Source organism: Aythya marila, assembly GCF_965140915.1.
Source record: "Aythya marila genome assembly, chromosome: 3".
Classification (NCBI taxonomy): Eukaryota; Metazoa; Chordata; class Aves; order Anseriformes; family Anatidae; genus Aythya; species Aythya marila.
The window spans coordinates 25,620,341-25,634,479 of record NC_139044.1 but is presented as its reverse complement, the minus strand read 5'-3'; the positions used below and the strand labels follow the sequence as shown (position 1 = coordinate 25,634,479).

General features: G+C 38.2%; 1 protein-coding gene across 7 annotated transcripts in view; it reads right to left on the bottom strand.

Moving 5' to 3' along the window:
- The window catches only part of MTR (5-methyltetrahydrofolate-homocysteine methyltransferase), a 50,826-nt gene that overhangs the window by 19,746 nt on the left and 16,941 nt on the right, over positions 1–14,139 (bottom strand). For 5 of the 7 annotated variants that reach the window (XR_014317242.1, XR_014317243.1, XM_082757365.1 and 2 more), the window contains exons 9-19: positions 11,341–11,441; positions 10,943–11,004; positions 10,100–10,167; positions 8,961–9,037; positions 7,761–7,873; positions 6,562–6,702; positions 5,719–5,904; positions 4,973–5,152; positions 3,873–3,989; positions 3,617–3,757; positions 590–679 (exon numbers count right to left, since the gene is read on the bottom strand). Coding sequence is in view for 4 of the 7 variants with exons in the window: in XM_082757365.1 (XP_082613491.1) it covers positions 590–679; positions 3,617–3,757; positions 3,873–3,989; positions 4,973–5,152; positions 5,719–5,904; positions 6,562–6,702; positions 7,761–7,873; positions 8,961–9,037; positions 10,100–10,167; positions 10,943–11,004; positions 11,341–11,441 (1,276 nt within the window). In the remaining 3 variants the exon portion in view is untranslated. Of the gene's footprint in view, positions 1–589; positions 680–3,616; positions 3,758–3,872; positions 3,990–4,972; positions 5,153–5,718; positions 5,905–6,561; positions 6,703–7,760; positions 7,874–8,960; positions 9,038–9,611; positions 9,749–10,099; positions 10,168–10,942; positions 11,005–11,340; positions 11,442–14,139 lie in introns of those variants that run through there. The other 2 variants (XM_082757366.1, XR_014317244.1) reach the window with 2 other exon arrangements.

Here is a 14,139-nt window from a genome sequence, read left to right as displayed (position 1 = left end):
TGTCTTCATGCTGAAAAAAAAATCACAATCAATATACACACAGATAACTTTAGATATTACTACTCTAAGAATACCTCTAATCTGTATTTAAAATAGGTTTTCTTGAGAAACAAAAAAACATAGTTTTAAGGAACAAAGTTATTTAAATCAATAGTCCCCAGTATAAGTGGGTCTGTTTGTTTTTCAACTATGTCATAACAGAATTACGCATTTACACAAGGACAGCTCCCTCAGCACTTATGTTACCCAGTGCAATACCATTAAAAAACAAAATACAACACCAAAAAAAAAAACACCATACAGTACACTGGAAAATAAAAACAACATGAACAACATGTTCCACCAACACTATGAGAAAAAAATACTAAGGGTCAAAGACTTCATTCAGCTTATGAAGCTTAAAGGAAAATCACCACAACTCTCTGTTAATATATTTAATTAATGTATTTAATTAGTAAAGTGTTCATTATTAATATATTTTTTAAAAAGAATAGCAGCAGAGGAATTTTTAAGCCAAGGGTGTCTATTATAGTTTAAGAGCTGGAATTATACACCTGTTTGGGCAGGACAATTTTCTGCACAGATTCACCTTTATGAGAGCATATTCCAGCCTCTCCTCCACGGAGCTTTTCCGCCATTCATCAGTATGTATCACTTTCCTTCCTCCTTGGGCATGATTCTGAAAAGAAAAAGATAACCATAGGAGCTTGCCAACACAATTACAACTATGGGCTTTAGTTTCAGAAAAATTAAGGTAATTAAGTACTGATTCACAAAATAATTTGAGATTATTCTAAAGGTTTTTGAGTGTGTTTTTTTTTATATATATATACATGCAAATCACATTGCAAACACATGTGATGTACTGCAGACACTTAGTAGGTCTATATCACAGAGAGTACTTATTTCAGTGAAGACATAAACAAGAAAAAAAAGAGGGAGAAGTTCTAATAATTTTCACACTTAAAAATGATGAAATGACTAATCCTCAGGGTTTTACTTCTGGGAACATAATTTAAATTGATTTCTGGCCCACACACTACACTCGATTTTAAAATTCTAATTAATTTGGCACTAATTCAGTTACTGCTGGAGTAGGTTATATTATTCCTTATCACAGATGTTTTCAGTCAGAAGGCCTATGGAACTACCGTTTGTCTTGCACGCAGACAGGCTCAAACCCTCTCACATACTCTCTTTGCCGCATACTCCCCATCTCCCTTCTCCTTTGCTATGAATGCAAAGGCCAAAAGGCCTTCACAATGCAAGAAAGCTCACAAGCACCCACCCCAGGAAGGCTCATGGAAAAGTACACTATCCATTACTTGAACCACCACACTTCAGACAAGTCATTTATTTTTGTCCCTCATTTATCATGTAATCTAATGCCTTTCATTCCCAATGAACCTCCTATACTTTTGAGTACTCACCTGTACCTTTTAAAGATAAAGCTATGAGGAAAAAAGTCATGGAAACTAGATCTCACTCATTAGAACAGAAATCTGAACAAGTCTTCAATTATACAAATGTTAGCCAACTTCACAGCTTCTCATTACCATGCCTAATTCCACTTGTAGGTCTCGCTTTTAAAAAGACAATGAAAGAAGGAATGTGTTGACCACAGAGATGGTAGAGTCTATATCTTCAGGTGCAATAAAAAGCCAACTGAACACATCCCTGAGCAACCTGCTCTTTCTGACTCTGCTCTGAGCAGGGGCATTGAACTAAAGGATCTCCAGAAGCCCCTTCCCACTTCAGCCCTTCTGTGAAAAGGTATGAAGTACTCCTGAACCTCTGGACACAGTCTTCAGGAAGGGAACCATTCCAAACCGAAAAGAACCCATGGAACTATAAGGCAGTCAGTTCAGGGACCAGACCACAGTGGCAAACACTATATGCAGACCATTAAAAACAAGATGATTATATTGCATGCTGAGGATGAAAAAAAGCCAAAAAAAAAAAAAAAAAAAAGGCTTTAGAAGTACAACTACCACTGCCATAAATGGGATGATGTTCGAGATTAAAAGACATATTCCATAGAGTGTGTATCTGCAAACTTCAGACAAAAATTCATCTCCTAAATTCACAAAGATTAAGTTCTTCACTCTCCCAAAATACCTAGTATTCAAGCGACTGGCAAGGTACATTACTATCACCTGAAGGAACAAGGAGGGCACTTTAATAGAGGTGCAATACTTGAAATGGGACTGCACATTGTATATTCCTTGTGCAGAATAAAATAAAAACAACTTACAAACTTACTGAATAATGAGTGCACTTTTGTACTAAAAACTACTTTCTTTTGTAAAGAAAGCCTTTAGGCAAAAGAACTTAGAGCCATTCCGTTTCACTAAATCAGAGAAAAATCTGAATAAATATTTTGAAATATGCCTCCTTATGGAATAATACGCCTCATTAGCTCTAAGTGACCACCTATTTGGCCACTCACATTTCTCCAGAGCTGAGATGAAACCTAGTCAGGATGCTTACTTTCAGTGAAACCCTGAAAGTTGCAGGTTTTGCTAGGATTTTAACTTTTAATAGAGCTTTTGAAAGTGTTCTGAATCAAGAGTCTCTTTTGAAAAGATTCCAATATTTGGAACATTAACAATGGCTACCCGAACTTCTAGACCTATGAGTCTATTCACATCTCAAATTTCATGCTCCACTTAGATTCACATTCTGCTTTCTGTGAAAACACTGCTTAAGCATTCCTTTTCTCTTGTAGTTCTTCTTCATGTAACTCTGTCTACTGTAATGGTAAAACTCTTCTACAGACAAGATCTCTCACAGGTGAATTATGAGCACCATACAAAATAGCCTAAGCACAAGGGATAGGGAGAGTCTTCTTGCACTGGTTTTCAAAATGCTGCCCTTGTTCCTAAATATCAGGCACCACCATAGTACAAATTACAAACCAGAAATACAGAAATAATACTACTACAAAATACAAAACAAGTGGATATTGCACACTTAAACCTAAGAATCCATCTCACACTCAAGAGATTTTTGCTGCAGGTTCAGTTCAGAACAGGATTTAGCCAGTCATCTTATGGTTGATAACCTGGAAACCTTCAGGTGTGTAACCTGTGTCTTTTGCCACCACCACCGCAACAGGATTTCAAAAACATTTGACAGCAGATCCCCACTTTGACTTGAAATATGTAAACTGGAAGCCAGGAACTTCACCTTTTATATATACTCCAAGCAAGCCATCACCACGAGAGAGAGGGATCTACTCTTTGCCTCCCACAGCGCAATTGCCTATTATGCTTCATCTCCAAGATTTGATTTGGTTGTTTGGGTTGGCCTATTCTCATTTTGTTTCTTTTACTTTTATTAAGAGAACCCCTATGCAACTTCTCCTGAAGCATCAGAACTATGTTCCAGGATCTTCTGGGGCAGCTGCAAAACTGGACGGGTTCAATCCATTAGAGATCACATTTTATTCTGTATTAATAACTAACCACTTGTAGTATTATTAGTAACTTCCAACACCCACCTTTAGATTGACACACGTGCATTTCATAGGCTGTTCCTCCCTATCATCAACAGGGAGGTGTTAAAGCCCAGGTGCTAAGCTAACAACTCTCCAAGTCTTAAAATTTGAAGTTACCTGAGCATAATGTAAAAGTTTCTCTGTCGCATCAGGATCTTTGTTCCAGATTAAATTCTCACATAGCTGTAGCAACTCCTTGTGGATATCATCATATACTGGCAGATTCCCAGCATTCACAATTCCCATGTCCATGCCATACTGGAAAAAACAAAACACAAAGACAACCACTATACAGGATCCCCTAAACAGGACTGTCAGATATGGCACTCCATTGGCCAAGCACAAACGTACAAAGGCCAAACATGTATCATACCTTAATTGCATGGTAAAGGAACACTCCGTGCATTGCTTCACGAATGGCATCCATTCCTCGAAAGGAGAAAGACAGATTGGAAAGACCTCCACTTATCTTAGCTCCTGGCAGTGTTTCCTGTGAGTGTTGCACACAAATTTTAGAAAAGGGCTTTCCAAAAAGAAAACTTAAGCAAAGCATTCAGCCCTGAGCAGTGATGAATTGGCTATACACCCCTTCTCTCCTTCTTATTCCACATCCTTCTAATTATTTAAAATCATGAAAAACAATTCAAAATTCTGTAGAAAAAGCTACAAATACAAGGAACGATGCATCCTAGATGTATGTAAACAACTAGTATGGGTCCCATGGTCATTGGTGCTGTTCTAAACGTATAGGTCCTCCCCTCGCAGGATTCCAGATGTTCCCCCTGCAGATTCATTGTGGGCCTTCCATCTCCCAAACATGCCCCTCCTCTGGATACAGGAGCAACCTACCTGCCTGCTCCCATGACTCAGGAGCAGGCAACAGCTGAGCTGCTAACCTCAAGAGTGCATATTTCCATCCTAAAGTCCTGTGGTGATAAGATATCCAGTGCAGATGTTCAAGCCCCAGACTGCTACTAACAGAGCATCTCCAGATCAACTAAGTCGCCTTGTGAAATGCAACAGTAACGCTTACTTAGCTGTGTTCAGGTGTCTTCGTTGCTGTCTTCATTGCTGTTCCTCCTTACAAGTATTTTAGTTAAATAAAAGGTCAGGTTATAGCACAAACCCAACCACAGTAACTGAAATTACGTTAATTTAAAAGGACAGCTTTCACAAGCCTTCGAAGAGGTCCTTTTGGCCATAACACTGAATGTGACTGTAACCTCATTTAATTGATATAGTATATTTACATCAGAGTTAGCAGGTTGAAAAATATTTATACAACTACTCAAAGCTCTACTGGAAACACAGCAATACTGGGAAATGTCTGCACTTCAGAGGAAAAGTCCCCTTGATAATTTAAAAGGCCTATTATTTTACTGCAATGCTTTGTTGGTGGTGGTAGTCTTTGTTTGCTTTCCTTTTAAATAATCCCAATAAAATTCTTGGAGTTAAAGTAAACTTACAACTCACTTTTATGACTTTAGTAGCATTGATAAAATTAATAGCATATAGGTTATGTTCTTCCATTCCAGTCCCTATGGTCAAAATATTAGGGTCGAATATTATATCATTTGGATTGAAGCACACTTTTTCCACAAGTAGGTGATAAGCTCTGGAACAGATTGCAATCTTAGTTTCTGTTTCTGTTGCCTGGTAAAGAAAAAGAATTCTGACGTGTAAGTTACACAAAAAATAAAGCCCCCAGAAATTATGTACAATTCCACCAAATCAAAACTGAGGAATCCCAGTCTGAACATCATGAATGATGAAAAAGATCATATGCAATAATTTTGTATTAAAAACACCACTTCCACCACACATGTATTTGGAGTTTTGATTCAACTCTAAAAATACTTTTGTTCCTCAACATCCCACCATCCTATGCAAAGTTTTAATATGCATTTTTTGAAAGAACTAAATGAATTCACAGAAGTTCCACTTACATGCAAAACTGTTTCTGGACTAAAAAAAATATCTTTTATCAAGGAGGAAATAGTTCAACACGTCCGAATAGCAAGAGAGACACTCTTGTGCTAGCAGAGCTATACTTGGAGCAGAACTTGAATTCCTCAAACATGAGAGCAGTACAAGGAATGATTACATATCAGGGTCAAAACTATTGCTAAGACTATATATAGACCTCTTTAAATCACCTGTGCCAATGAAACAAAGCATTACACTCTAGAAGAAAATGATCTCCTTTAACAAATGCTCACCTGACCCACTTCATCAAAAGCCATGACAACCACAGCTGCTCCATACAACTTAATTTTCCTTGCTTTCTCCAGAAAGTCTTCTTCACCTTCCTTCAGACTGATGCTGTTTACAATGCATTTTCCTTGGCAACACTTCAAACCTGCCTCAATCACTGAAAAATTTGACGAATCAATGCATAATGGCACCTGTAAAGAACAGAGAAGTGAGCAGAGGGATACACACAAGTTATGAGTTAAGCATTCCACATGTTGCTTGCCCATTTGGACATAAAAATGCAAACAACATTTAGCATTATTTATGAATAAAAAGCCTTTCAGATGTTTTTTCTGTAGATTCACTTTGCTTTAAACTCAAAACCCAGAGCAAATTTAACTCACAAGTTCCTATGGCAATTCCATTACCTATCATAGAGACCTCTGTTTCTCCCCATACTATCTTGGATTTCTGGATGAGATGCTCACTTTCAGAGAGTGCACTCTGCAGAACCATCTTTTAAAGACAGCCTATATCAACAGTAATTCTAAGTTTTGTCTTAATACGGTTATGCACTGCCAATATACAGATATGGCTCATAACTGCTGCAAAAGGAACCTATATTCAGTTTTTCTAACCAATGAAAAAGAATAACAAAATTAGCTGAAATCAGGTACAGACTGTTAAAATCTCTGTTCCCTCCAACAGCCTTCTCTACTACAATACCTTTTCCCCATTAGGTAACATCTACATTTGCTTGTTAAGCATCTGAACTGGTTACTAAATAAATCAGTTTCAAAACTTCTGAAAGGCAGTTTCCAACTCAATAAGGTGTTCCTTTTTGTGCTTTGGAAGGACTCAGTTACAACCTTTGCAATATCAGGTTCTGAAGAGATCAAGTTACAAAATCTGGTCATTGCGGCAGGACCATCCAGCATCCCATCATCCATATTGATGTCAAGAATCTGGGCCCCCATCTCAACTTGCATTTTGGCTACACTCAGGGCTTCCTAAAGAAGAGATTCAAAACAAACAAAAAAATCAGTCAGCAGAAAACAGCCTAGTCATTCTCACATAACATTTTACCTCTCCAAAATAACTGTGTAGCCCTACAAAGCATCAAAATAAACATTTGAAAGTTCATAGGACAGTCCTTAAAAGCATATAGAAATGGTTCGTGATGTATGGCAATGTACAAAAGTTGTTAGTACAGCACAACTGATAATTACTTTATTCACAAAAATATGACACCATAGATCTAGCATGACTGATTTTTGACAGCTGGTCATACACATAAATAAAAGAGCTAAGATTTGCACAGTAACAAGGACTTGTGATTGCCATCATTACAGGAAAACAGTTTCTGTGATGGTATGAAATAAGGGTCTGGCGTCACAAGCTATGTGCTTTTATAACACAGAGTACTTTATTTCTGGAAATTGTTTGGTATTTTTTCCAGCTGCAGAATAATCATCAAGTACTAAGAAACTAAAGCTCTCCCTCCAGACCAAGTAATTATTTAACACCCATATCTGCTAACTTTCTCTTTTTTGTCCCTCTGTCAACTGACAAGACAAAAAAAAAAAAAAAAAAGGGTTTTAGTTGCTCATGGTTGCAAACAACCTGCCTCGCCTTTAAAGCTTTCTTTATTTGAGAAGTCAATATAGGTCTTGTCTCATGACCTGCAAGTGCGGGTCCTCACAAAAGAGTCAGACTTCCTAACAAATAAAGGCTTTAATTTTGACTGCATCAACAGCAGAGTATGCTTTAGGACATAATCTCAAGTAACTGAGAATCTCCTCCTAGATACAGCACAGATTAGGACAATTTCTAAACCACTATACATTGTGTAACTTAATTTAAAATAAAAAGTCATGTTTCCTGTAACACCTATCAAAAAAGCCCTTGTGAAACTATTATTACACATTTGTTAGGAGCTGTGAGAAAATAAGCTCTCTTTTTCTTAATCTTGTAGAATAATGCTTTTTGCTAGCAAAACTACTAACACAATGAAATGGAGCAATGAAAAAATAGCACTATCTGTTAAGATTATTGTTAAAAAGCATACTTCATAGTTGCCTGCCATGATGAGTTTAGCAAACTTCCTTGATCCTGCAACATTACAGCGTTCACCGATATTAACAAAGTTGGTATATGGCCCAATCCTGAATGGCTCCAGACCTTAAAAAGATTTTTTGAACATTTTTGTAAAAACAGAAAACAGAATAAAGCACCTTTAAAGTTGTGAAATAGAAGTCTCTATTACTTTATTACTCTACTTTAAGAATAGTGATTCTTCAGCACACCCGGTCGCTTGAGTAACTAGCAATGAGATGCAATGAAACAATTTCCAACACACGCCAAATGTTTTTATGCTTCCTTGGTAAGGGTCAATGATTGACCCAACTGGCAAAACATAACTACTAAATTTGTCCAATTAAAATGACACAAAGCTACAGTTCTCTACACATCTATGTGCAAGCACATACAAACCTTCTTCTCAATTTCCAACTATGTTATCTCATCACTACCACCACCAGAGAAAGAGCCCACTGACCTGACTGACAAACAAGGCATACCTGAGTTCTGAGAAACCAGCCAAGCAGGACCCTCAGGCAGCAGGCAACTCAGAGGCAAACGAACCTTATAGTAGAACAGAGTGGACTACAGTATGAAATTATGAGTCAACCATGATTTAAGTAGTTTATGCTAAACTGACTTGAGAAAGAAATACCAGCCAAAAAAGAAGGAACTGCTTTACTTGCAGACTTAAAGGAAGGCCTGACTTAATAACATACAGATCCAGACTTAGCTAAAGCAAAAGATGTTCTAGATCTAGATGTGTTTCTGGAACACTATACCAGTACAACTGTATCCACATCTAAGGTAACACAGGGCAGCTGTCTCACAGCAGGTGAACAAACATCTCTTCCCAGCTCTGCCATCAATTGCAGTGAAATCACCTGATCCCTGTGCTTAACTCTCCCCCAGCACAAAGTAAGGATAAAGATACTCAACCACTACAAAGTATTTGAGATTTGTTGAGTAAAATATGCTAGTTCTGTTATATTACACAAGATGTAAAAAAAGTGTTCCACTAATCCTTCAGCCAAATAAGATTTTGATAAACTTACACATTAATAAGTTTGCTGGATTCAGGTAGAACCAGAAACTCATAATACCATTCTGATCAGCAGAAAAGAGTAAATAAATTTATAAAAGAAGGCTGCGTGAGGTATAAAGCTCAACCTGTTACACTCTGTTTTACCTGATAGCAGCATATATCCTTCAGAGAAAGAAGGTGGAACACGAGGTTTACATGATCTCACAGCTTCAGCAATCTTCCTGTGTTACAGAAAGAGCAAAGTAAAGAGGAAAGTTTTTGATCAAAATTAAATTACTCCGAACAAGATTCAAACGTAACATAGCAGACATATACCTACATAACCAATTTAGCCCCATAGCAGACAAGACTAGTTAGCACTTTGCGTGGCCAAAACCGAAAACATATTCCTAGAAGACTGTAGCTATTTGCAGGAACATACACGAATGAAGACTTATCAAATAGAGAATGCAAGATATTATGTAAATGGGATACTCGATGGATATGAGTACCAGTCCTCAACCACACTGACTTACCATATTCCTAATTACCAAGCTGTGCAATTGCTGTTTGCAGCAAAAGAAAAAAACAAAGAGCAAGCATTGTTCTTTGCTGAGATGCTCTTCTCAGATGCTGGAATGACTCACAATGTTCGTGAGCTATTATCTTTCTCTTTGCTCCACTCACGAGTGACACATACTGTCCTCTCTACACGCTCACATACCACCTCTCCCCAGTTTGTATCACAATGAAAATAAACCATAAGGGCCCCTTCTCTTTTAAGCCTAGGTAAAAAAGGAAATTTTTTCCACTGACCTACTTCTACTGAGAAAGTTGCAAAACACTCCTTCAGGCCAGGACTAACAACAGCTGTATAGTGTTCCCAGATCTCTTGCTTAGACATTCCCCGAATGCACCTCCATACTTCTCTTTCTTCTACCATCAAAGGAAACTTTAAGTTTTACCTTGTTGCTAAGATTGCCAGAAAAGGGAAAAATGCAAAGAGTAAGGAAGCAGAGATGGCAAGTCTACCCTATCCAATGGTAAATAGGGAGGAATACTTCTGAAACAAACAATTTTGACAATAAAACAGCATAGGCATAATACTTGTTTGAACCAAGCCTCTACTTCAAGATACACACAACTGTGAAAGCCAGGTTATTTCTACTCCATATGTTGCTGCTATTTTTGTTCAAGTGATCCATCTTTTCAGAAAACTTTAAGATAAACCATGGAATATCGCTCCACAGAAGCAGCATGTAATTTCCTTCCCAGTGCACTCTAAGTTTTAGCTCATTAGGTACCTGATATGTGCTGGTGTAGTACCACAACAACCTCCAACTACATTGACCAAACCATCCAGTGCAAAACTCTGTAAAAGGGAGGGAAATAAAGTATTTCATTTTTTTAATAAAGCCACCTGAAATATATATTCTCTGTATGGTTAACAATTCAGGGCATCACAAGAAAAATAGTTTAAGAAGCAAGTACTATTTCTTCTCTTTAGGATTTGTTTTGAGATGTGGATACTTACCTAAGGCCGATCGGCAATTCCAATACCTTATTTCGGGAAACTACATTTGAAGCTGGCCTATTTTATACTAAAGCCCTAGATGAAAACCTGGATGAGTATCAAAGACCAGTCATACTGTAGTATAAAAGGGAATTAGCATCCAGCAGACACTGTGTTCTTGCTAATACAATACAACACCAGCCACACAGTTCTGTCTTGTACAGATCAAGTAGCACTTGGAAGAACACCTTGCACTGGAACACCACCAGCTTCAGCCATTCTACACAAACAACTCTAAAATCCCAGGGTCATAAAAACTGCTCAATTGTTTTATTTTTTTTGAACTATTTCCAAACAGGAAAATAACAATGTAAGAGTGTAAATGAGTAATATCCACAGATCAAGCTACAGGAAAGCTACCTAAGTGTAGGACACCAAAGTAATTAAGGTTTTCAGAGTTTCTTAAGTAGCTTTTCCTAACGTGGTATCTCAAAAGCAAATTCAGCAAAATGTCTAAAAACAATCCAAATGACATGTAGAGCCACCTCAGCAAAAGAAACACAGTACTGTAACACATACAAGCAACGAGTTCCTGTATATGTCACGTGACACATTCGCAAGGAATATTTCGTACCTTTATGTGCTTGGCAGTCACTTCTGGAGTTTCATCATAACCACCAAAAGTATTAGGAAGACCTTGAAAAATAATTTTCCTTGTATTATGATTTGTTAAAGCCCACAAGAAGAGTTAAATTACATGAAAGTCAAAAAGTAGCTACATTTGGAAGAGGACTACAATGCCTCATCACCTTTGCAATCATTACTCAATACATTATTAATTACGCAAGAGAACATTCTGGGTTCACTGTCACAGAACACCAGTCACTTTCAGCAGTTTATAAAATGCTTAATCTCATGTTCATGTAGCAATAACCACCTTTTCAAGGTAGTTCAGCTCTTATTTCTGATGAGATGGAATGGTTATTATATTTCTTCTGCCCATAAGCATAGGAATACGCACACACAACACACCTGCATTAGGGTAACAGATGACATAGGCTTCTGTACATTTTCCAATTGTTTCAATGAATGGTCGCATTTCAACTGCTCCTAAAGCACAATTTAAGCCGATGCTGTAAAATATTTTTTAAGTTATTTTCAGATTAAAAACATCAGACAAAATGACACACAAAAAAACAGAAGAATCTTAGTGGTAGATAGATCAGTTAACTCCCACAGTTATCCGTAATACAACCAACCTAATCTCCCTTTTCTTTTATCACCATCAACAGAGCAAACCTGTGCTAAAAGATAACCCTCAGGGAGAAAAGTGCAAGGGGGACTGGATTGAATTGAATTGGGAGCAGAAAATCAAAATTTTGGTTCAAAATCCATGAGAAAATTCTGAAAAGCATTCTGAAAGCAACTGCAGCAACAATGTAATTATTTCCTAAGTGCAAAAGAGAACACATGCAATGAGAATGACAGACTAAAAAGCAACCTTGTTCTACAGGCAGAAGTAAGAAAAAGGTTAGAAGAGCAAGGATTACTTCAAGCCACTAACTCACAATTTTCATTAAAAATTATACATAAATAAGTCAACCTTGGAAGACACGGAACGCATTTCTCAAGACACCAAAAAGCAGCACTAAGTTTGGGCAACTGATTTTGCTCAACATATCATCTCACATCGTTCTTTTCGGTGGTGCCCAGCGGGAGGATGAGAAACAATGGGCACAAACAGAAGCATAGGAAGTTCCATCTGAATATGAGAGGGCACTTCTTTACTGTGAGGGTGACAGAGCACTGGCACAGGCTGCCCAGAGAGGTTCTGGAGTCTCCTCCTTTGGAAATATTCAAAACCCGCCTGGATGTCATCCTGTGCAACGTGCACTACTTGACCCTGCTTGGCAGGGGCATTGGACTAGATGATCTTCAGAGGTCCCTTCCAACCTTGATCATTCTGTGATTAGTGACTTAGACAGTACTACAGTAGAAGTCTTTCTGCATGAATAAACCTCTTACAATTTTACCACTATACAAGTTACAATCATGATTTCTTTCATTCAGCCACAGATAAGAAAAACGTAACTTCTACTTGAAATGTCTACATTGATATTAAAAATGAAAATTTCCCTTCCACATAGCATGTAGGAGATCTTCCACATGTGCCTCCTGATATCTCTGCACCATTCTAAAACATGTCTTAGGAACACTGCAAAACTGAAAAGGTGTTCACAGTGCTGCTGGAAGATGTTAAAAAAAAAAAAAAAAAAAAAAAAAAAAAGATACCCCAGAAAGAGGAATAGACATGTTTCCCAACTAAGTGAGCCCAAGGCTGCCTCAGTGGTAGCTCAGGTTATGAAGTGTACACATGCCCACTCAGTTTTCCAGAGGTCAAAGCAATAAAGCCCTGCACAGGACTGGGAGCACAAAATCATTTTGACTTTTTCTGCCTCCAAGGAGCAGGCAGGGGCTTGATAACTTCACAGGTAATAGCAGTGAATATTTGCAGCCTGATTCACTTGTGGGACAGAATGGCAAATCTTTGAAATCTGAAGGACTCACAGCATGATCCAAAACCAGGGCCTTGAGTACCATAGAGCCACATTTCTGCAACAAACGATACAGAAATTCCTTCTTCCAACAGCGTAAGTTTCTTTGGTCAGTTGTGGCCCTGAACCAGCCTGCCCATATGCTGTGACTACTGCCATAATGTAATAACCAGCACAACCTCATCCTGAGCACTGCCTCCCTCCCTGTCCCATTTCTTCACGTAAGTCATGCATCCGATCCTGTGAAAGCTGAGACTGCAGAGTGCCCTTGGAACCTGAATAAACACAACACCAGGACCCTGAACTCAAAATATGCCTTCTTAACACTACCACAGTAGAAGTAATCACAGATCTGAAATAATGCAAAGGAAACCCATTCCATATCTGAGCATCCTTTGCAGAAAGCTGCTGCGCACACATCCTGCAGCATTTACTAGGTACAGTTGACATATTTCTCAGCTACTACCATCAACTGGACGCAGAGTGCAGATGTTTTAGGTGGGCCCAAAACCAAACTGATTTAAGGACAACACACCATCCTAAACAGCAAATACAAAACCCTAATGGAAACCAGGGAATGAGTATAACATGATCCCTAGGATACCACTACTGATCAGCTTTTTCCTCAACCCTGAAGTCACTCTATACCAATCTGGCAACAGGAGCAATTAAATGCAATCTGCTCCCACAACTAAGAGCCTTCTGCCACAGTGCTGCGCAGTAGCCTTTGTGTACATGAGAAACAGGCCCTAAGCATTCAGACACATAAGATAGCTTTTATGAAATATGGTTTAATAAATTCTTAATTTCTGCTCCAGTGCCCTTCTCTCCACTTCAGAGAGAAGAGAGTTACGAGCAAGCTTATCTGAGACAGACTCATGCCAAATACAGATCACTAGGCTGTAAGGCTGAGTGAAGGAGTCAACTACCACCCTGTTCCAAGAGGCTCCATATGTTACTTCTGGAGCACCGTCTGGTCTGGGAAAGTGGAGCCTCAAGGGCAGTCAGAAAAGCTGTGAATGCAGTCTTCTGCTTTTGTATTACTGAGATGACAGATTGCGCATTTTCACCAGAATTTTGTTGTAAAAACAAACAATGGCTCATCACAATGTGCATGTTAGCATGCATGGCTAACTGTGTATTAAATATTTTAAGTTAAAATATTTTAGGAAAAACATATATATTTCCAGTGTTATTTTTGTGTGAAGAAACAACCTGAAAGAAGTGATAAAGAGGGAAGAGGAAATAAGGAGGAAGTAGAAAAGGGCACAGAGCC